The sequence below is a fragment of the Camelina sativa genome, chromosome 4 (assembly GCF_000633955.1).
Source record: "Camelina sativa cultivar DH55 chromosome 4, Cs, whole genome shotgun sequence".
NCBI lineage: Eukaryota > Viridiplantae > Streptophyta > Magnoliopsida > Brassicales > Brassicaceae > Camelina > Camelina sativa.
This window is the reverse complement of record NC_025688.1, coordinates 5,430,583-5,453,234: the sequence shown is the minus strand read 5'-3', so window position 1 is coordinate 5,453,234 and position 22,652 is coordinate 5,430,583. Positions and strand designations below refer to the sequence as shown.

The window sequence follows — 22,652 nt, the reverse complement described above, 5'->3', positions numbered from 1 at the left end:
AGAGCTGAAGCAGTGGAGTCTTTGTGCTTTGAAGCAAAATGCAGAGTAGATGATCCTGTTTATGGATGTGTTGGCATTATTCATTTACTTCAAACTCAAATTCAGAATGCTCAGAATGAATTAGCCAAAACTCAAGCTGAGGTTGCTGTTGCTCAAACCAAACTTGGCCAAACCCAAAATTCTGACTTCTGAGTTTAAGTAATATCTCTCAGTTTCATCAATAATTTCTGAATAATATTTCCTTCTGCATTTCTGTTTCTGACTGTGTCAACTCTCTTTTGTTCAATGATGCTGATCCTCTTTGAAGTTCCACTAACATTGATATATCAGAATCATAAGGCCATTAGCTACGTTATAGTAAGGCCATTAACGCGTTAAATCCAAGTAACACAGACATGAATTGCACTCAATAAAAATCGAATCGAATTTACAATTTCACTGCTTGAGCAAATCTAAACTCCATTCCTTTTACAGTTGTACATTACATTACACTACTTTTGCGGGAGCTTTTCTTGTATAGTTTACAAAAATGAACAATGAATCTGTTGGAAAAAATATATATGTCAAGAGACACTGAACCTTCAAAATCGGCCTGTATCCCACTTTGAGAACATAATCTGATGCTGGCTCGGAGTTTCGTGTCTTTCATTCACTTGATCCATGTATTCATTACCAAATGAAGTAGTGTGGTTTGGATAAGACTCCATAGAATCAACCAAGTCTGAAACTTCGAGGGCTTTCTCCAACAGTTGGATCATACAAGCATAATGTTCCGGAATAGGTGAGATACCGTAAACTTGGATCATCCATGTGAAGTACTTCAAACCCTCCTTTACATTCCCGGTATTAGCACAAGCGGATAAGACACCAACGAAAGTGATAGCATCTGGCTCTACGCTTGCTTCTTCTTCCATATCTTGAAACAGAGACAACGCCTCTTCTCCACATCCATGTACACCCAAACTAGTAATCATCGAGTTCCAAGTCGCTAAACTCTTACTCTGCATCACATCAAAGACTTTCCTAGCGTCCTGCAAGCTACCACATTTGCTATACATATCGATCAAAGCAGTTCCAAGGAAAGAATCAACCACAAAACCGTTTTTGTGAGCATAGTCATGAACCCATCTTCCCATGGACAAGCTTCCAAGCTGAGTAGAAGCTTGCAACAAATTAACAATCGTATACTCATTAGGCTTAACACGATCATCAACCTGCATTCTCCTAAAGAGCTGAAACGCCTCATCAGGTCTACGGTTCTTAACATAAGCAGTGATCATTGCAGTCCATGAAACAACGTTTCTCCTTGGCATCTGATTGAATACAATCTCTGCTGAATCCAACTGAGAATTCGAGACAAGACCATAAAGCACAGTAGTCCATGAAACAATACTTCTCCCAGGCATTTTATCAAACACCTTACGTCCACAATCTGGTTTCCCACATTTAAAGTAAAGATCCATGAGAGTGTTCTGGAAGAACACATCACTAAAAAACCCAGCTTTAATAGCTAAACCATGGACTTGGGTACCTAAATGAATATACGAAGAAGCGAGACAAGCTTTGATAACAAAAGGTAAAGTGAATTTATCAAAGTGAGAGTGATGATGAGTGAGCATAAGGATAAAGAGAAGAAGAGCTTCACGAGGCTTATGATTAAGAGAGAGAGAACGTATCATAAGGTTCCAAGTAAAGGTAGAAGGAGACTGAAGTTGGTTGAAGACGAGAGAAGCGTATTGGGTTTCTCCGAATGAAGAAGAAACACTTATAAGCTGACGAACTAGTAACTGATCGTTTGTGAGATTGTGTTTGATGACTCTGGTGTGGATTTGTTTCAATTGAGAGAAACTTGAACAGGTTCGGAGAGAGTAAGAAGCTTCGAGAGATCGGAATTGTGGAGGAGAAGACGGCGACGGAGCCGCCATCGATTAATAAACGAGTAATCCCCCAAATTCTCACATTCAATCGATTGATCGATCGTGTGTGGATGATGATGAAGCACTTGGCGTGGGTATATAAACCGTACCGAACCGAATTATATTTTCGGTTCTTGGGTTAAACCAATCGGCATGACGAGTGGAGTGGAGTGCTTTGATAACCGGTTCGGTTCAGAACTATTAAACTAAAAATTATCAAAATTCTGTGGTAAGTTTAACGAAAATTATCGAACGTTTATTTAAACATGATGTGGATTTATTTGATATATTTAAATGAAATAATATAGGGAGATTTTCAAAAATAGCACTAATTTAAGTTTTTTTTTCAAACTTAGCATACATCCTTAATTGTGATAAAATTAGCACACACTTGTATAACATATAATAATAAAAATTAAGGGATTAAAAATAAATAAATTGTTAAAATTATGAGAACGTAAACTCGATGTTCCCCCAACGAGAGAGAATACGGCGAAAAAAAACAAAAGAAATATGAATCCGGTGAACTCAATCATGAATCCGGCGAATCCGATCGAATCTGAAGTGGAGATGAATCATAACCTGAAATTGAGAGAGAATATGGTCTTCTTCCATCTGTCGTGTCGTTTTATCTTCCGACACCTATATGACCGCCTAGCTCCATCTCCGATCCAACGTCGTTCTCTATGTGATTGAGAACAATGTGATCTAGCCCATCAATCGCTCCTCTGCTGATGATTGCAATGTCAGTCGCGTTGTTGGTCAAAACTCAATGACATTGTTATTACATGTGCAAAGTTCAGGAAAGCTCTCTTGAACTTCAGGATGACTTTCACAAAATAAACTTAAGGATGAATAATCAAGAGAACACTAAATAATTTTGGCTTCTTGGTTTTTTTCTTTATTTGTTGTATGTTGGTGTTTAGTTTGCTACTAGTTTTAGGACTGAGTAAAAATCTTCATAATTTCTTAATTCTTGATCGTATTTCAACATGTTGTTACTAACTTACATCTCTTATTTTTTGAACAAAATATAGTTCAGCTCTTGCATCAGATTGCACTACAAAGACATCGTTTCAAGAGGTTTTGGCTAAAATACGTAAAAAAAATGAAAGATGAGATGATGAAGCAATTACAATTGTGTAACCACATTTCTCCTTATGATTTTCATTTTTTGTAGTAATACTGAATTTTTATGTATGTTCCTTTTGAATTGGAATTTATTTTCATAAAATCATTATTTATAGATGCTTTCTTTCTCAATTCAAACTCTTGTTAGTAGCTCGTAGAATCCTTTCTCGTGTTCTTAAAACTTAAAAAAACCAGCACCCAACATTCCTTTAAGATTTTGGAAGGTTTCCGCGAAATTCAGGATGACCTTCATAAAAAGTTTGGATTTTAAGATGATCTCCATAAAAATTCTAGATAATGATAATCACCCAGATATGCATAAAAATTGATATCATTACCCTTCACTTATAGAGTAATCTTTACATATAGAGGCAAAACATCAAAAAAAGATTTAGAAACATATTTATTTCAATTTTGGAAGTATTTGATAGTGTTTATGAAGGAAACCTTAAATCTCATGATAGCTTTCAGAAATATTTATGAAGACACAAAATCAAATTATTACTCTTCTATATCTAGATAAAATATCAAGAAATGCACACAAAAAAAATCAAATTTCTCACTAAAAATAGAGTATTGGATACATTAAGGCAAAACAATAAATTCAAAATTCATTTTTTTTTGGGAAAATCACTAGTTTGACCCAAATTGAGCAGTTAATTGCTAGATTAGCTCCTAAAATTTGAGGGTCAATTGGGTTAGTTTCTTACCGAAAATACCCTTTTTTGCTTTGTTAGGAAAAAAAAAGTCAATAATACCCTTAGTAAAAAATTCCTGCAATTTTTTTTTTTTTTTTTTTTATAAAAGTCTGCCATACAAGTAATGGCAGATTAATTTGTAAGTGGCAGAATTATTGTCGATGGCAGTTTTTTTTTGGCAGACTTATTTTAGATGGCAGATTAATTTGCAGAGTTTGACGGCAGATTTTTTTTCTATGGCAGATTTATTTGAAGTGTGTAACGACAGTTTTTTTGTGAACAACAGATTTTCTTAACGCGACAGACTTATTTATAAAGTCATGACAGATTTTCATTGTTTTAGTCAATTTTCTTGGAATTTTGTGGCAGATTTTTTATGATTGTTGTAACAGTTTTATTTTTCACTTAAAAAATCTGTCACATTGCGACAGATTTATAAACGTAAAATTAATTGCTAGTTTGACATATAGTGGTGACAGATTTTTTGTAAGTTATGACTGATTTTTGGATTGATGGAAAAATCTGTTGTTTGATAACAGATTTTCGAAAGTCTTTTTAAAATTGCTATATTGACCCACATGCACAATATACGTTATGGCAGATTTTCTTATGTTATGACAGTTGTTTTTTCCTACTAAAAAATCTGCTGCTTGATAACAGATTTATTATATATGAATACAATGATACCAGATTTGTTTTATGTTGATATAGTGACAGCAGATTTTTTTTCGGGGTAATGACAGATTTATTAGTGCCTTTTGTGACAGATTTTTTTAAAGTTAAGCGACAGACTTTTGTAGCAGTTGCCATATATGGCGAGAATCTAGGGTTTACCTTATTTTTTTCTCTTTTGTATCGTGCCTCCCCTCCCCTCCCCCTATATCGACTGAAATTTTTTTTCTCTTTTGGGTTCATCTTATTTTTTCCATAAATTCCTTCTTCCTCCTCTCCAATGTGGATTTAATCATGCTTTCTTTCCTTTTGGGGTTCATAATCGACTTCTCTATTATTTTCCTTTGAAGGTGGTTTTTTTTTTCCTATATCTTCCTTCACGTTTTAGAGTGATTGTTACACAACCAAGAGAATATGAAGCATGTGATTCTCGTTTGTGGTAATTGGATCTTTGACAACAACAAATGGTTGTTTGTTGTTGATAATGAAAGGGGTTCACGAATTCTACAATGTAACGATCAAAGCAGATTTGATGATTGCATTGAAATGGTATATGAGGATTACAGGCTGGATAACAAGGTATTTGATGTTGTCTTGAGTTACAAGATCTCGAAGAGGTTATTGCAGGATTTACCCAGTGATACACCACCAGTTATTATCGATAATTCTCGTCAGTTGCACACTTTTCTGGGACAATTGGAAAGGGTTACAGGTCGACTTTGTGTTGAAGTGAAGAAGAAAATACAGACTGATTTGAATCACAAAGGTAAGAAACGAGGAAGAGATGAAAATGATCAGGTTGGAGAAGAGTATCTTGATATGGCCATCGACACAAATGAAGAAGAGATCGATGAAGATGATAGTAGATTTGATTATTGTGATGATTCTGACGGAACAGATTCTGATGATGAGAATTTTACCATGTATGGAATTCCACCAGAAGAAGAGGATCAACAATTGCCAATGAAGAACAGGAGTTCATCTTTTTATATTGAAGAAAATAAGGAACCTGTTGATGTCTCAAAGGTAGACTTGTCTTCTGTGAATTTGGCTGTTGGGCAAATGTATGATACAAAGGAGCACTTAGAAACACGGTTGAAGATACTAACCTTGGTACAAAGGTTTGATTATTTTGTTTACAAATCGAGACCAACACTATTGATTGTCAAGTGTTGGGTTAAAGGATGCAAGTGGAGGGTAAGAGCTGCAACAATAAATCACTTTCCAAAGTTTGAGGTCCGTGTGTTTATTTCAGCACATACATGTTCTGTAACAGAGCGCTCTACACGTGCCCGACAAGCAGATCATCATATTCTAGGAGAGTTGTACAAAGATTTTGTTGGTGGAGTTGGTCCCAAGGTACTGCCAATGCATGTTGCTGAAGCGTTAAATAAACGCTTTCAAATCAAGGTATAATTTTTCCATTTATTTAGCATTATTTTGATTATTTTGTTTAGCTTTAGCATTATTCCGTTTTTTTTTTCACAACAATGAAAAAAAAATATTTGTTGATGATAGATGGATTATTGGAAAGCATATCGAACGTTAAGGCATGCTCGCGAGTTGGTCAGGGGTAGTCCAGAGAGTGGTTATGAGCAGCTTCCTACATATTTGTATATGATAAAAAGGGCAAATCCTGGAACTTTTACACAGCTTGATGTTGATGAAGCTCAAAGATTTAAGTACTGTTTTCTAGCATTTGGTGCAAGCATACAGGGATTTCCGTTTTTGAGGAAAGTGGTTGTTGTGGATGGTACTTTTTTACAGGGAAAATACTTAGGGACACTACTGACAGCAACAGCTCAAGATGGCAATTTTCAGATTTTTCCAATTGCTTTCGCCGTGGTTGATACAGAGAATGATGAATCATGGGAATGGTTTTTCAAGCAACTCAGCTGTGTGATACCTGATGATGAAAGTCTTTCCATTATTTCTGATAGGCACAAATCAATTGGGAAAGCTATTAAAAAGGTTTATCCGAAGTCTAGTAGGGGAATATGCACATACCATATGTACAAGAATATTTTGGTTCGGTTTAAAGGTCGAGCAGAATTTGCTTTGGTTAAAAAGGCGGCAAATGCTTTTAGACTTATCGACTTTCAAACCACATTTGATCAGATAGAAGCCATGAATCCAGCACTACATGAGTACCTCGTAAGGGCTGATGTGCGTATGTGGACTCGTGTACATTTCCCAGGTGATAGGTACAACTTGCTTACAAGCAACATTGCAGAATCAATGAATAAGGTCATGTCACATGCTAGGAGCTTTCCTATTGTACAACTATTGGAAGAAATAAGGTCCATGATGACTAGGTGGTTTTCAGATAGAAGGACTGATGCATTGAAGATGACAACAGACTTGACTCGTGGTGTAGAGAAAATTCTCCAGGTCTGTTCGTTTTCATCCTTTCTTAGCAAGTGTGTATGTTATACAACTAAGTTTCTAATATAATGTCGCTATTATTTTATAGGGCAGTGTGGAATATGCTAAGTTACTTACTGTCCAAGATATCGATGCACACCAAGTACAAGTAACAAGTGGAACATCTCTGCATGTTGTCAATTTGAAAGATAAAAAGTGTACGTGTCGCAGGTTTGACTTGGAGAAACTCCCTTGTGCACATGCAATTGCGGCCGGTGAATTCAGAAACATTTCTCGCATTTCAATGAGTCATCCTTATTATCGGAAACACTACGTTTACACTTCCTACGAGAATGCCATCATGCCAAGGGAGCTTGATAAATCTGTTCCTGGACATGTGATAACGAAGGTATGTAGACCACCGATTCCAAAACAACAACCAGGTAGACCAAAGAATTCAAGAATCAAATCAGCATTGGAAATTGCAATGGAAAAGAAGAAGCCAAGAAAACAATACACATGTGGTAATTGCAACCAAGTAGGACATAATCGCAAGACATGTACTCTATAATTTCCTAGTTTTTGTTATCTTCCCAAGTTCTCTTTATTTTTTTGTTGAAAATGACAATGCTTTCATTGACATAGAATTCTTTTTAGTTCAAAGTTCTTTTATATTCTCCACTTCTTTTGTTAGTAACAATTTAAAATTTAAAATGAGTATATTATCATCATTCACGTTCAAATTCACATGCAAAAGAAGAATAGTCTTCAAGTTATATTATCATCATTCACGTTCAAATTCACATGCAAAAGAAGAATAGTCTTCAAGGTATATTATCATCATTCACGTTCAAATTCACATGCAAAAGAAGAATAGTCTTCAAGTTATATTATCATCATTCACGTTCAAATTCACATGCAAAAGAAGAATAGTCTTCAAGGTATATTATCATCATTCACGTTCAAATTCACATGCAAAAGAAGAATAGTCTTCAAGTTATATTATCATCATTCACGTTCAAATTCACATGCAAAAGAAGAATAGTCTACAATTATAATGTTATTACAAAACGTAAGGCAATGAAACAAAATAGTCTACAAGGACTCATCAACTAGGGAAGGGATGATAATAGCTTTAGCTCGAGGAGGTGAATCAGTCATATTAGCTGGTATGGCTAATTCTCTGACTTCGTCGTATAATTCCGCTGCAAGCTTAATCCGAAGAGCCAACATGTTCTCATCGCAAAGCCCATCAAATGTTTTCCCAAGAGCTAAACATTCAATGTACTTAAGAGCATACACACCACAATCACCTGGATTTTCATTCCGAGGAACATTTTTCTTCACCCTTCTCAATTCCAACATTGCTCTGCTCTTTTTACGGTTTGTCTCAGGAATCATGTCACTTAACATCGCAGGAATCATTCGCCTTAAAGGCAAACATGCAATGGCCATTTGTTCGTCATTCACCAAGGTTGGTATGCTATCATAGATGTGAATCTTCTTACCTCGCAAGTCAATATCCAAAGCCACCCAATGGTTCCCATTGACAAAAAGACAAGCGTATAAGTTATCCACATCAATCCACCACTTCTTGTTCGTAGCTGACTCCTCAGGATATTCACCAAAAACGTGTTTCACATAGGAATCTCGAAACACAAAATTCTTAGGCCCCATATTAAACTGTATGTAGTCCTTCTTCAATGTAGTCATCAGATCTTGGTCTAAGAAAGCTATGCGCTCTTTAGGATACGGACAAGGCTCACGCATATATCTTCGCCGGAACATAGCCATTGCACAACCCATGTGCTACATTCAAAAAAATAAAAACTAGAATAAGCGAAAATATAGTATTGAATAAACGCCTATACTAAATTATCAAAAATAAACTTACATGTTCTGTCAACCATCCATAGTCATAGCTTGGCCAATGTTTCCTTGGAGTCATAATTTTCCAATAGAATCTCACAGCTGCGTTGCTGGTGCTAAGTGGCTCTTCCCTGTGAATATAAGAAAGAGTTAGTACATATATAGATAATGATAGTAACTTTTATAAACTATTCAGAGTTGTTGATGTATATACTTGTCAAGGCTGAGAAAATCCAGAAGTCTCTGATGTTTCTCATCATCTACAGGCTTAAGATGATCGCCTAACACATTATCACCCTCTGTAATGATCCGCTTGACTGTCGAGTTACCAAGGTAAGGATACTTCTGCGATCCTGCCAACTGGGGCACGCGTCTAGAAGTCTTCGAAGGTCCAGGTCCATCCAACTTCGTCAAAGCCTCTCCAAGGCGGTTTAATGTCACCTCAAGTTTTTTATGTACCAACTGATCCTCCTTGTTGGACCATGTATCTTCAGAACTGGAAGCTATTTTCAATTTAGCTTTCTGAACTTGGGTAGTGATATCCTCAACATCGTCAGAAGCAAGACCAGTAATCTTCTTTTTCTTGGAAGTTTCCTTCTTCCCAACCTTCACAGATTCCTTCCTCACCACCCTTTGAACTGGAAATTCATCTTGTGATGTCTGCTTCATCTCAACAATCCATGACTGCAACCGAACAGAACATTCCAAGGAGGTAAGAAAATCGAACATGAGAAGCAAAAACAATCCATGATATGTTTAAGAAAAAAACAAACTGAACATGAGAAGTTTAAAAAAAAACAGAACATGAGAAGTTTAAAAAAAACAGAACATGAGAAGTTTTATAAATTCAGAACATGAGAAGTTTTAAAAAAACAGACCATGAGAAAAAAAAAAAAAAACAGAACATGAGAAGTTTAAAAAAAAACAGAACATGAGAAGTTTAAAAAAAACAGAACATGAGAAGTTTTATAAATTCAGAACATGAGAAGTTTTAAAAAAACAGACCATGAGAAAAAAAAAAAAAAACAGAACATGAGAAGTTTAAAAAAAAACAGAACATGAGAAGTTTAAAAAAAACAGAACATGAGAAGTTTTATAAATTCAGAACATGAGAAGTTTTAAAAAAACAGACCATGAGAAAAAAAAAAAAAAACAGAACATGAGAAGTTTAAAAAAAAACAGAACATGAGAAGTTTAAAAAAAACAGAACATGAGAAGTTTTATAAATTCAGAACATGAGAAGTTTTAAAAAAACAGACCATGAGAAGTAAAAAAAAAAACAGAACATGAGAAGTTTAAAAAAAACAGAACATGAGAAGTTTTATAAATTCAGAACATGAGAAGTAAAAAAAAAAACAGAACATGAGAAGTAAAAAAATAAAACGACGTGGTCGAGTTTTTTAAAAACAGAACATGAGAAGTTTTAGACAACAACAGAACATGAGAAGTAAAGGAAAATGTAACTTACAGGTGTTTTACTTGTTCCCTCATCATCGTTAATGGTGTGCGAAGTGGCATCATTCCGTACATCAGCGTCTTTTGGCTCTTTTCTTTCTTTCTCCAATGCTTTAATCCTCTCACCCATCTCCTCTTTGAACACCGTCATTTTTTTTTCAACGAATGTTTCAAATTTACTCTCCAAAGCATCTATTCGACTGTTGAGTGTTTTGCCCAAGTCAGAAATAGTCTCATTCATTTTCTCAATCGCCCTCCAAATATCCAAAGAAATTGACTTGTCATCCTTACCATCCTACAATAACATGTTCATTAATATCATAATAGAGAAGACAAAAAATGTTAATCAATTACGGTAAAGGAAAACGAAACCTTACCTCCATGTTGGTTACATTTTCTCCTTGTTCACATTTAGGATCACTATCTGTCAATCTTTTTTTCTTAGGATTGCACCCTCTGTTGTCATTCACCTTATCAGCTTCAGCACTTCTTTTCTTCTTTTTTGAACTTATACCAACTGTTTTGACACAACTCCAAGCATCTAGAGACAAACGGTTATGAATGAGATCTTTAAGTAGCTCGTCTAGGTGTAGATCTGTATGCTCATCTGTGTCAGACCATAGAGGATACATGTTTTCCTCTGAAACATGAACCATATGCCTAACACGAACCTACAAGCCATGAATAAAGTGATTAACACTGGTAATAACTTTAAATTCACACAAATTATTTGTTGATGTCAAAAGTATTTTTTTTAAAAAGATAGTAACAAACTAGCACCACTACTAACCTGTCCATGCAACTTCTTCTCGTTTTGGATGAAGTTTGTGAAGTTGATACGTTTTCGAGATGATCGCCAATCAAGAAGTGGAACACCAGTGGTTTCTATCCTTCTAACCCCATAACTTTCTCCTATTCCAGTAACACTCTCATACAACCAAATTAACAAAGCATGAACACACCCGTGTATGGTGTATGAATCTCTGTCATAGTCAACCATCTTCACAGAATTCACTAGACTACTAAAAGCAACCCGACCCCATGGATGTTTTTCAAAAGCAACTGGATCTAAAACTCTCTTAGCGGTTGCCAACGGGATTCTAGATGTATGATGAATTCCATGTACGCATACTGACAACAAACATAACCTACCAACCATCATCCTCTTATCAAGATGCCATGTTTTGCTAGAATCAATAACCTTTACCAACTCACTCCACATAGGACCATCAAGGGTTGTTGGTATTTTCATTTCTTTCCAGAAATCATGGTGATCAACATCAAAGTTCTCTAAAAGGTCAAATGCATCACAATTTAACCTTGTTATCTCTGCAAACTCATTTAAAGAAAATCTAATTGGCCTATTATCGATCAAAGACCAAACCTCATGAATGTTGTTGATTCTCAGCTGATGTGTGAGTAGAAAGTGAACTCTCTGCGCAGCCCAGGTGTATTCCAATTCAGCAAACTTTATAAACACTCCAAGAGATGAGTCCTTGAGTTTATCCCACACGTCCACCCCTAATCCTTCTCTCAAAATTCCAATTTTGGACACAAAACAATTGTGGTTCATGCTCCTATGTTGGAGAGGCGATTTCCCTTCTTCATAAAGTAGAGGAGGATATTTGATGCTATTGCTTGAAGATGCCATTCCTAAACATACAAAAAAAAAGAATCAAATGTAACACAAAATTGTTAGATACTTCTAATCCAAAAAAAAAATCTCTCATTTATAGAAATCAAAGAGAAACTAATGAACACAACAATTAAGATAAAGCTAAATCATTCGCAAGTTCCTATTTAAGCACAATTCCTATTTAAGTAGCAAAGACGTTCACTGGTTTGCAATTTCAAAAAAGTATCAAACAATTTCAGAAGAAACACTAATGTACCATTGACGAACAGAGAGATTGGTGCAGGATTAATCTACAATTTTCAATTGTACTAAATCACTCTGACCAAACTAACTAAATATGATTAAACTATAATTTAACAAATTCGACAGTGCTAATAAATTATTAAGGGGAAGTTCCTAGTACTTTTTAATTCAATTTAACAGATTAATCGGGAAGACATGTGATTTCATCTGAGTTTTTTGGAGAAATTAAGCCAAAAGGCAACAAAAGGAAAGCTTTTATACCTCAAAGGGTGTAACAATGGCGAGGGCTTCAAGAACACCGGCGCCGAATCCGAAAATCAACCACCACCGAAGCTACTAGGGTTCTTATTCCGCCGCCGGAATAAACAACCCACGACGACCGCTGTATCTGGCTAGAGCAGTGAACACCGGTGATTACACTTCTTATTCGCCGGCGAAGATGACAATAGATCGTGCTTTTCTCCCTGGACTGTAAAACCTGTTCTTTGCCGGCGGAAGAAACGAAGTTTCGGTTTGTACCAAAAAACACGATTATCCGGTTTTTTTTTCTACTTTTGACTTAACATTTTTTGTTTTTATTTTATCATTTAGTTAATTTTTATTTCCTATTCAATTTTAATTGGGCTTTTGGTAATTTAAACACAAAATTGTGTTATTCTAATTTTTCCCAAAGAGAGGGTGTCAAACGAGCAATTTTTTTTCAAAATTGTGTCAATCAGGTCTATTTTCACATTTTTTTTTTCTTTAGATTTCGGAAGACATCCTTATAATTTAGGAAAGTGTTCATAAAAATTCAAAAATCCCAAAAATAGTGACGAGCCCAAACCAGAAGATCTTCTCCCACTGTACTCTGCCTCATCAACACTATTACCTAACTCCATAACCAATGAAGTACAAGTCAAAGAGCACATTACCGTGGTTCACCAAGATTAAGAAAAAAATGATTAATCAATGTGAACTTGTCTATCGGTTATGTCACGGGACTCCAACATCATAACTTAACATACATAAAACCACACCGTGAGAAATAAATGATGTAAGAAGAAAACATTAATCTAAGCTGCAATTTAGTTCTGAAGGAGGTCATTAAAACAATTCTCATGACATAGTAGAGAAAATCAAAGATTCTAATTGTAGTGGTTGTGTATAAAATACAGACCTGAAAGAAAGCACCTTGATGAGTGTGAGCAGCTGAGATTCTACCAAAACCACCTCTGATAAAAATCACCAATGGAGACCTTGTCTTCACCGTTTCACCAGCTGAAAAGCAATTAGCTGTAACACACACAGAAAACACAAATCAACGACCATTCAAATCTAATAAACTAACAATTAAAATTATACCCTCACCACTATCCATAGAAAAGCTTAATACTTGACTTGTTTACTTGAAATGACCAACCATGAAAGATTTACTACTCTGCTCCGTTAACCAGACGATGTTCCTCTTCATCCGTCTATGTTTCATTTCTTCATCCCTAACGCCTTTTTCACTTTACTCGCAGTTGTATGACGTCAGAGATCTATGAAGTGTGTTGCCTTGGACATGAGCATCACCGTTGTTGTCGTGGACATGAGCATCATTGGATCCAGATACATTGATGGCCTTAGAACGGCCATTGTTGTCAATCTTGATCAGTAACTGGATAAATTCATCAACAACGAGGCTTCCAAAATCCTTAGATCTGATGGAGGACTGGTGATTGAAGAGTTTGTCTCCGCCGTTAAAACTCACCGGAGAAAATGGAGCACGAGGACGAAGACTATGGAGATTAGAAAATTAAAGAGGCCAAGAACGAAATTGCAAAGACATCACTAATTTTTGCATTTCTGTAATATAATTATATAAAATAAAAATAAGCTTAATATTAACAAATGCTACTTTCGAAAAATTTGAACGTGTGCTAGTTTTGGAAAAAAAAACTAAAATGGTGCTATCTAGGGATATTTCTTAATATTATTTTAGAAAAACTTTAAATTATTATTAAAACAATAGTTTTATTTCAAATACACAATTAAAAAAAACAATTGTGTTTACGAATCATGAACCAATTTTGTTTTCTCATATTTAATTGAACGACACCGGTTATGTTTTTGTGTTTTTCATTTATTCTTTATATTATTTCTCTTGTTCTTCATTATCAATTTTGTATGGTAGTTATCATCGTTACTTTCACCATACAATTATTCTTTATACTCTTTATACTCTTATAGTTCCTCCTTCTTTGTCCATTTCTTTGCTTTCTTCCATTAAATAATCATTCAAAATTTTATTATTTTAAAATAGCACACAACTTACTTTTTGTTTTAAAGTACACACAACTTATTCTCAGCAAACTTCAAGACCAAAATCACTGCCTCTTTTCTCGTAAGATTTGTGCAATTATGAAGATTAACATAACCACCACATATACTTAGTTATTGATTGATACTTTCAGTCATATAATTAGTTTTAAATGAAATTTCTCAAACCAATAATAATATTTAGACTTTTTATAGAGTTTAAATATTTTTTATTATATATAATGTTTATTCTTAAAATAAAATTTCCTTACCATAATAATATAAACTTTATATATTTTCTTTTATTAGTTTCTGAGTTACCATAATCTTTACAAGGCTTTTTCGAGTTTTAATATAATTGACAAATATTAATATTATATTCAATATTAAATTGTCATTTTTTAAGAAATATCAAAACGAAGCAAATACTCAACACATTAATGCAATCCATATTTGATAGTGCACAAGCCCTTCATCATGAAACGTATGTAAGGCATGCTCGGGAAGAGGATCGGCCAACACGAATCAACCAATGAATTAACGACTATGCAACATTGTTTTTCGATCTCATGAAACCGCCCGTGAAAGATTCCCTTTACTTTACTAAAACATCCATGTGGTGCCTTTTTAACCACATTCCAACAATCGTCAGGATGCATCGGTTGAGCATTCGAACAAGACAAGGCCATCAACAGAACAACAACCATGAGCAAAGGAGTTGTCTTCATCGTCTTAGATGCAATTTTCTTTATGAAATTATTAAATAACTTAGTTTGTATCACTTAATGTTAATGATGCCTCATTTTTATAGGGGGTTCTTTACAATATTATTGCTAGATATTGACCAACTCAAATTGGTAAAATTTTAAATACATTTCACCTAGTTAAAACAAAAAAGAGCAAAAATCAATTTCAAGATTAATTTCTCTTGTATAAGATAACTAATGCTTTGAACCAAAATTTAGTTTGATTACTTGATTGTTTCTCTTGGATACGATAATTAAGTGCTTTAAACCATAGTATAGCAATTTTATTAATCAAAAAAAGATGAATGAATATAGTTTGTATCACTTATATAATGTCTGGTTTTTGTAAGGGTTTCTTTACAATATTATGGCTAGATATTGATCAACTCGAATATGTAATTTTCAATACATTTTACCTAGTTAAAAAAAAGATCAGAAATCAATGTAACATAGTAATTAATTACTACTCAATTTCAAGATTTTTTTAATTAGTTAATTAAGTGTTTTAAAACAAATTTATGTAGTTATATGTAAAATTTATTAAATCTAATTCATACCATATCTAGAAAAATAGTTTTGATTTTCTTATAGGTTTTTTTTTGAACAAACAGATATTATCATTCATTAACGAAAGAGTAACATACAAGGTAGATAGGATAGTTTAAAGGATAACAAATGAGGGGGCTTCCCAGAATTTAAAACATCAAAACAATAAATGTAGATAAGGGCAACATATATTAGGAGCTTGAGAGCTTGTAGATAGGGGCAACATATATTAGGAGCTTGAGAGCTATGGAACGAAGGCTTGATAGTGTTCTGGAACCTGTGAGATCAAGGCAATCTCCTGGAGAGAACAATGCTCATAGACCAGGTGAGTAGGGATGCAGCTCCGTGGACCCACTCAATAGTTAGATCAAATCTTGTACACCGGAGTCCTGCTTCGCGAGTCCATACAGAGTTACACATGGCGAAGCGTATTTTGGCGGCGACTCGCACAAAGACTCCTAAATCCATTTTGAGCCTTTTCTTTCCACTTCTTCCTTCAGTCGAGTATACCTTAATGCTTACTTGCTATATTCCCGCGTTTTTGCACCGCTCTCGCGCAACCTCGCCTTGCACTAGTATATAAAGGACATAGGTCTCTTCCACTCATTTCCAATTGGTTAAGTTGGAAGCCCATGAACACTCACATGACATCTTGATACACAAATTCAACATAATAATAAATAGATTCAATAGTGACCACCAGTCCCTGCAGCCAATTAGCTAGACCTAGGCTCGTGATTAGGAGAGCCATTTCGTCATTCAAAAAGAATTGTCAAGGTTTTGACTAGATACGAAATCACTGGTGCTTTATCTAGTAGTATTTTTATAGGGATTATTTCTGTCGTTGTAGAGAGTCGGAAAGAAAGAGGCAAATCAACAAGAGTCTCGTCGTTGGACCAACAATCGCCAGGATAAAATATGTTTGAGCGGGAGACTGATCACACCTGATCAGTGAAAAATTCTAACAAGTACTTGGAGGACTTTGGGGATGGCTGGCCTCTGTACTGAATCATATTTTGGATTACGGGGAACTCCTGTGTCATAGGAATAATAGGTGGGGACCTAGCCCCCGGTGACTGAGGGGAGTACGTCCTGGAAAGCGAATTCTTAAGCTTGGTATATGTCACTTCCTTGTCCTATTCTTTTAGTTTTAGTATGCATGGGGGAGTTGGATTTGAAACTTTTGAATGTCTTTTTTGTTTTAAGGAAAGCAGAAGAAACACAAACTGACCGGGCTAGCATATCCTTCCGCTTCAACCCAATCTTACTCGAACAACTAGTTATGTTTGTCGAGTGAATGATTTGACATTCGAGTTATTTCACTGAATAACACTCGTATATATTGAGCTTCAGGTCAGAATCTGATTAATGCATTGTAACATCCACTGAATCAAAGAACCTACATGATAGTGCCAGTTACGCACATACTTTATGTGAGTCAAGCCAAAAAACACAAAAAAAAACTTGAGCATTCGGGATATCTTTTGGTCAGGCCCCGAACCCACCTATAAGATCCATATGATCATCAGGAAAGGTACGATCGATGAACAAGGAATCGATTTGTAGAGAATACCACGTAGGAGTGAAACTCCCCTACTCATCTATCTTCATTCTAAATGCGAACATTTCAATTGAGTGACTATAACTGAGCCAAAAGCTGGGTCCGCTCGTCGGAGCTTCTTTCAACTTCCGGGGGGATTAGCTTGAACCACTCCCAAGTGCCAAGAGAATCTCTATTGTTATAACCCGGGTTGCTTTCAGCCTAGCTTGCGTGTTAGTCTATTAAGATTTCCTCGCCTTCAGCCGAGCCTATGAGTCGCTGGCTCATTCTTCAACAGGCACGCAGTCAGTGAAACAACCCAACCTGTTTTTGTTAATAATAATAATATATAATTAAGCATCTCATACTACTTAATTAAACCAACCAAACCCAATTCATCAATAAACCAACAACAACCAATATGCACAGTGGAAACATACCAACAATTCAAAACCAACATATCATCAATACAATAACATTCCTAACCATTTTATCCAACAACCTAGGATAACTCTATCCAAGGTTCCAACATCAATAACACAACCATAACACAACAACTGAGACCCTAGATCATCCTCCTCTTCATCGCCATGATTCCACGTCTTGTACCTGCACACCACAAACAACAATTGAGATGCGTAAGTATTATCATAAATACTTAGTGAGGAAATCCCCCCATCTACTAGGCTATATACACAAGCAACTAGGACTCCAATGTTAAGCAACACAAACAACACAACAAACCAGGGAAACAAGGTCAGACAAGCTCGTGTGAGGAAACAACAGATCTACTATTTGGTTCACAGATGTTACAATCAGCACCAGGCCAAATCCTGAGTTCATGACATTCCATTCCTACCAAATCCACCTTTGTTCGAGTCGGTGAATGTAGTTTCATAACTCTTGTTCTCTAATTTAACTGGACTTGAAAGTGATGGATCAAGCCCCCTTTTTTCTTTGGTTGTGTCCAAGTGAAGTGAAACTCGGGAATGAAGCAGATAGGTCTCATTCGCCAGAAAGGAGGTAGAAAACAAAGTGGGCTGTAGTGATGTCAGCATTTGCACTAACTTACAAGACTGAAAATGCAAAGTAAACTAACGGAACAAGCGCCAAAGGAACCCCCTTCTAAAAGTCTGCTTCATCGTGTAGTCCATTCGGGATCTTTGACTCTTGGCTCCAAACTTCTCGCTCCCACCGGCTGGCTGATGGAGATATTCTTGTTACTTCGTCTGCCTCTTTGTTTGGAAGAAGCAGAAAATGAAGGAACCTTTGCTTTGAAAATGATTGTTCTAAAATGGTTATTCCTCACAATTTTGATATCGAAACCAAGCCTTTGCCTATAGGCTTTGGGATGAAAGCCAGCCCGAGGAAGGACCAAAGGTATCAGTCCTATATATCTAGGGATGAACCTCGGCGGTTGGCTACCGCATAGAATACAAAACGACATAGTAAACTCAACAAAACACTAGGAGAGTTCATTAGAACGTGGGTCTCCAAAACCCAATGTCGTAGGTTGCTTAGCCCGGACAGGGACAACCAAAGCAGGAACTTAGAGACACTTCTATTCTCGAAGCTGAGGTATATGAAGAATGGCCTTTTGGTCCTTTGGACCGTTAGCAAACCTTGCATAATATGAATTCCAAACATTAATGACCTTGATGGTGCACCTATTAGAATCAGAACAAACCAATTACCAAATCCAGCTATCATCGCATATCGATGGATCTTCCATGAGAAGGTCAAGGGGAGAGAGAATGTCCATTGTCTTGAAACAAAGACTGAGTGGTAAATGAACGACCAAAGCTGATATTTTTGGAAAAGCTTTGCCAAGGGATCGAGCAAGGTTTGTATTGCTCTGAAATTCGGCCACTACAATGGTGGTAATGATTCTATGTTTGGGTGAGGGTAGCTTGAAGAGGTTGCGGGAACCGCTACTTCTTTGAGCAGAGGTCATAATGCCGCTAGTCTTTAGGCTTAACTGAGGGGACTTCAAGAAGTTGATGTGTTGTAGAGTGGAAACCATAAACAGTAGGTGATGAAAAAAGAAGAGGCTTATGAAGCAGAGGTAACCCCCTCTCCATAGAGGTGGGATCATAAGGACAATCTTCAACAAGCTATCTCCTTCTAGAAGGTCATCCTTAAGTGACTCTAGTAACAAGGTTCTTAACATACTCTTAGACCAATTTAGCAACAGAGAGTGGTTAAGGTTCACTAGCAGTCTTCGGACTATCGGTATCCTTAAGCTAATCAACCATTGACTAGAAAGGGGAAGAGTGGATTTCAAACTAAGCCTAGTTACAAGTTGACACTGAAACAGTTGAGCTATTGGTGATATGTAAGATAAAATATTAGGAAATGCAAGCAATAAATATAATCTGATTGGCAGCTCATATTCACTAACAAAGAGCAGCATTGCAAACTTCCAAACACAGCTATTTAACTGGCCTTGACACAAAGAAGATTTAAGCACAACCAAAGTATCTAGGGATCTGCTACCGAGTGTAACTCGACTAGACCAAACAGGATACAAAGATACTAAACGATTTGGCCTTGCTATGAAGTTAAAAACAGAGGGTCTAAGGCTTTTCCAGGTCAGGAATGACTTATAGTTTATCTATAGTATCTTCCAGGGTTCCAAGATAAGAGTGGGGAATAAACCTGGGACAGAGGATTACCGAGAGAGAAGCAGAGGTCACCAAGAACGAATGTTTCTTCGTCAAGCGGTTCACCGGCGCCAGCGTCAAAACATAGATTCCGTCTAGCTGCAGCCAAGCAAAACACTTGGTTAGAGGATCTGGATCCGAGGAGCGGAAAGATGTTGAAGTTGACGACATGAGGAGGCGATAAGACAGACAGAAACTGGGCCTAGAGGGACACTCATGGATCTTTGGAACAGTAACATGTTACTTGATGTGATATATTACTCGAAGAGAGTTACCAGATGCGAAGGAGAGGATGGTGGTTGAAGTTGACGCATGGGCAGAGGTGAGATCTGGAATCTCAAAAGGCCTCCGATAAAGCTGAATCTGGAAACAAATAGATTACAGGGAAAGAGGAAGCCGTAGAGATGAAGAAAACAAGTCACAGCGACGCCGATCGGGCTCGGCGCCACCGGGGGAGGAAACTTCGGTGGTTGTGCCAAAGAGGAAAGACAGCTAGGGCGAACTCTTTTCGTATGTGTCGTGCTTGATTGTAAGTAAGTCCCTTGTAAGTTTTAAGAAATCATTTTTACATGGTATCAAAGCAATTGTTTGTGGCCTAGCAAGCATCAAAATCTGATTTGATGTATAGATGCATTTTTTACCTTAAGTAGAACAAAATAGGAAATAGTTATACTTATAGCCAATGATTTTGCCATGTCATACAATATTTTAAGGAAACTAAAAATTAAACAAATCAAATCTCTATACTATTAAAAGAGAAAAGAGAAGACGTTTAAGAAAATGTCTGAAATGTTGGTTTTATTTACTCTAATTATCACTCAACTATGCACAAAAGAGAAGGTTTATTGAAATTGGAATAGGTAATTTGGTCAAAATATTGGAGAAAATTGATTACCCGACCTGAATGAGGTAGGATATACACGTTTATTTGTTTGCATGGTGGGGAATCCACAACTTTTACCGTTAACTGGACTGATATAGAGCCCATTAATCTTATTTTAAAATATGGGCCTTCGTTTTTACAAACTTAATCAAATGCTTATTGTATCAATTTTGAAATGTTAGTTAAGCAGCTTGAAAGAAACTTTTATTAACTAAATTATACCAAATTTTAAGCAAATAAATCTTAATTTCTATTTTATAATCTTTTGAAATCGGAACATACCGTAATTTTAGCGGTATGCCGCGGAATTATTTTCTTAAACTAAAAATATTTGTGGATATTTTAAGTTAAATCTATAACACAGTTAAATTAAATTTTAACTTGTATTTTTTTGTTTGTTTTGTTTAGTGTAAAATTTTATAATTGTAATAGATTGTTAATTGTAAAATATAATTTGTAGGTTACGGCAAGATAATTTGTTTTGTACACTATCATAATTTAATCAGTTTAGTTAGATATATATAATATTCTAATATTAATAATGTTAATAAAATAATAAAATAGTGAATTATCCATGTAACACCAAGTTATAAAAAGTTTTAATTTTTTCAAATTAAAAATCGTATTAAACTAAAAAAAACTTTTAAATTTAGATGTCTAAAAAATCAAGCTTTCAACTCATTCGTAATTGGAAACTTTTAATTTTTTCTCTAATTTTTTTATTTGATGTAAAACGTTGTACATATATATTTTATTTTTATATATTAATTTTTTTTCTTTTTAAAAAAAAAACTTAATAATATAAAAAATAATTATAATTTAAAAAATATTAATTAGTAAATTATTTTTAGTTCCTACTTTTTATTAGTACATATGTTTAAATTAACCGAAATTAATATTTTTCAGTCACTATTTTCGCAGTTCTAAACATCGTCGTTTACTCGAATACAACAAAAGTAAAGTAAACGAAAATAAAAAAATTAGTAAAGTATCCATTAGAAGAGAGAGAGGAAACAACATAATACGATGCTATAGCTAGAGCTTTCTCTCTCTCTTCTCTCTCCACATCTTTCAGAGAGAGAAAGCAATTTTAGAGTTTCCGGCAACGACTGGCTTTCTCAGCGGTGTTTATTTGGCTCATCTTCTGGCATCGCTTTCTCTCTCAGAGGCGTTGGCTGGCTTATCTTCCGGCATCGGTTGCTTTCTTAGAGGCGTTGGCTGGCTACGTTTAGCGGCGGTGGTTGGCTTATCTCCCGAAAGCAAGAGACTTACTTTCTTGTCCTGTCGGGCTTTAGTTTCGGCAAATCTCTGCTGCTTTTTTATCTTCTTTTGTTATGTTTTTTTTCTATCTTTTGTCAAAAGTTGAAGGGTAAAATCTCATATGGCGATGATAGATGGGGCGTTCGATTTCAAAGAATAAAGTCTCTAAAGGGGTTGTGCTCTGTTGGAGGAGTATCGAGCTTCGATTTCAAATTCTAAGTCAGAAGAAATCTCAAGATCTAGACAATCAATCAAGACTTAGAAGTTATGAACAGCGCAAGAAGATCTGAATTCGATGAAAAAAAAAATCTGATTTTATGGTATCGTGGAGAAGATTCTACAAAAAAAAAGAACTGAATGGTTTATCCTCAGTAGGAATCAGATGACATCAGTTGCTATTTTGAGAATCATTAAGTTTTTTTCATATGATTACCATATCATTCTGTCGTGTTTCCTCTTTGCCGGCGACTGATGAACACCGGCGTAACCAAGACGGTGATGAACAGCTGGACACATGTCGATGATGACGGCAAGCTTCCACGTTTAGAGCTGTGTGCGTTTTATTTATCTTAATTTTACAATCTGGGCCTGGGCTTTATGTTTGGTTTTTTTGCTTTATTAGACTTTTTTATTTTTTAGTTTGATTGTAGGGCTTTGACCTGTTTGTAATTTTGGCTTGATACTTTTGGCCTTATATTATAAATAAAAACAGTTGTGACGGCAAAAAAAAAAAAAAAAAAAAAAAAA

At 35.6% G+C, this 22,652-nt stretch overlaps 3 protein-coding genes across 5 annotated transcripts; 1 reads left to right on the top strand and 2 right to left on the bottom strand.

Annotated features, from left to right (window-relative positions):
• On the bottom strand, window positions 386–1,986 carry LOC104779876 (pentatricopeptide repeat-containing protein At3g26630, chloroplastic-like). Its single transcript, XM_010504298.2, has one exon. The coding sequence runs from the start codon at window positions 1,923–1,925 to the stop codon at window positions 582–584; it is 1,344 nt and encodes a 447-aa protein (XP_010502600.1). The 5' UTR covers window positions 1,926–1,986; the 3' UTR covers window positions 386–581.
• Window positions 4,832–7,352, top strand: LOC104783558. Its single transcript, XM_010508703.2, has 4 exons — window positions 4,832–5,183; window positions 5,316–5,827; window positions 5,936–6,808; window positions 6,891–7,352. Exons 1-4 carry the CDS (start codon window positions 4,832–4,834, stop codon window positions 7,350–7,352), a joined length of 2,199 nt encoding a protein of 732 aa, XP_010507005.2.
• On the bottom strand, window positions 7,843–13,783 carry LOC104783557. 3 transcript variants are annotated; one of them, XM_010508701.2, is made up of 8 exons: window positions 13,335–13,783; window positions 12,246–13,259; window positions 10,896–11,758; window positions 10,483–10,776; window positions 10,119–10,400; window positions 8,865–9,334; window positions 8,676–8,781; window positions 7,843–8,590 (listed from the first exon to the last, which is right to left on the bottom strand). In XM_010508701.2, exons 3-8 carry the CDS (start codon window positions 11,754–11,756, stop codon window positions 7,877–7,879), a joined length of 2,727 nt encoding a protein of 908 aa, XP_010507003.1. In that variant the 5' UTR covers window positions 11,757–11,758; window positions 12,246–13,259; window positions 13,335–13,783; the 3' UTR covers window positions 7,843–7,876. The 3 variants fall into 3 exon arrangements, with proteins under 3 accessions (XP_010507003.1, XP_019100083.1, XP_019100084.1); XM_019244538.1 differs by having other exon boundaries at window positions 13,387–13,783; XM_019244539.1 differs by lacking the exons at window positions 12,246–13,259; window positions 13,335–13,783 and having other exon boundaries at window positions 10,896–11,395; window positions 11,490–11,569.

Bases quoted from the DNA above. Each gene is read 5' to 3' on its own strand.
- LOC104783558 (XM_010508703.2), top strand. From the start codon at position 4,832: ATGAAGCATGTGATTCTCGTTTGTGGTAATTGGATCTTTGACAACAAC. The intron at 5,184-5,315 runs GTAAGAAACGAG...CTGACGGAACAG, and splicing joins GACTGATTTGAATCACAAAG to ATTCTGATGATGAGAATTTT. The intron at 6,809-6,890 runs GTCTGTTCGTTT...ATTATTTTATAG, and splicing joins GTGTAGAGAAAATTCTCCAG to GGCAGTGTGGAATATGCTAA.
- LOC104779876 (XM_010504298.2), bottom strand. From the start codon at position 1,925: ATGGCGGCTCCGTCGCCGTCTTCTCCTCCACAATTCCGATCTCTCGAA.
- LOC104783557 (XM_010508701.2), bottom strand. From the start codon at position 11,756: ATGGCATCTTCAAGCAATAGCATCAAATATCCTCCTCTACTTTATGAA. The intron at 10,777-10,895 runs GTTAGTAGTGGT...CATGGCTTGTAG, and splicing joins AGAAGAAGTTGCATGGACAG to GTTCGTGTTAGGCATATGGT. The intron at 8,591-8,675 runs GTAAGTTTATTT...TTTTGAATGTAG, and splicing joins ATGGATGGTTGACAGAACAT to CACATGGGTTGTGCAATGGC.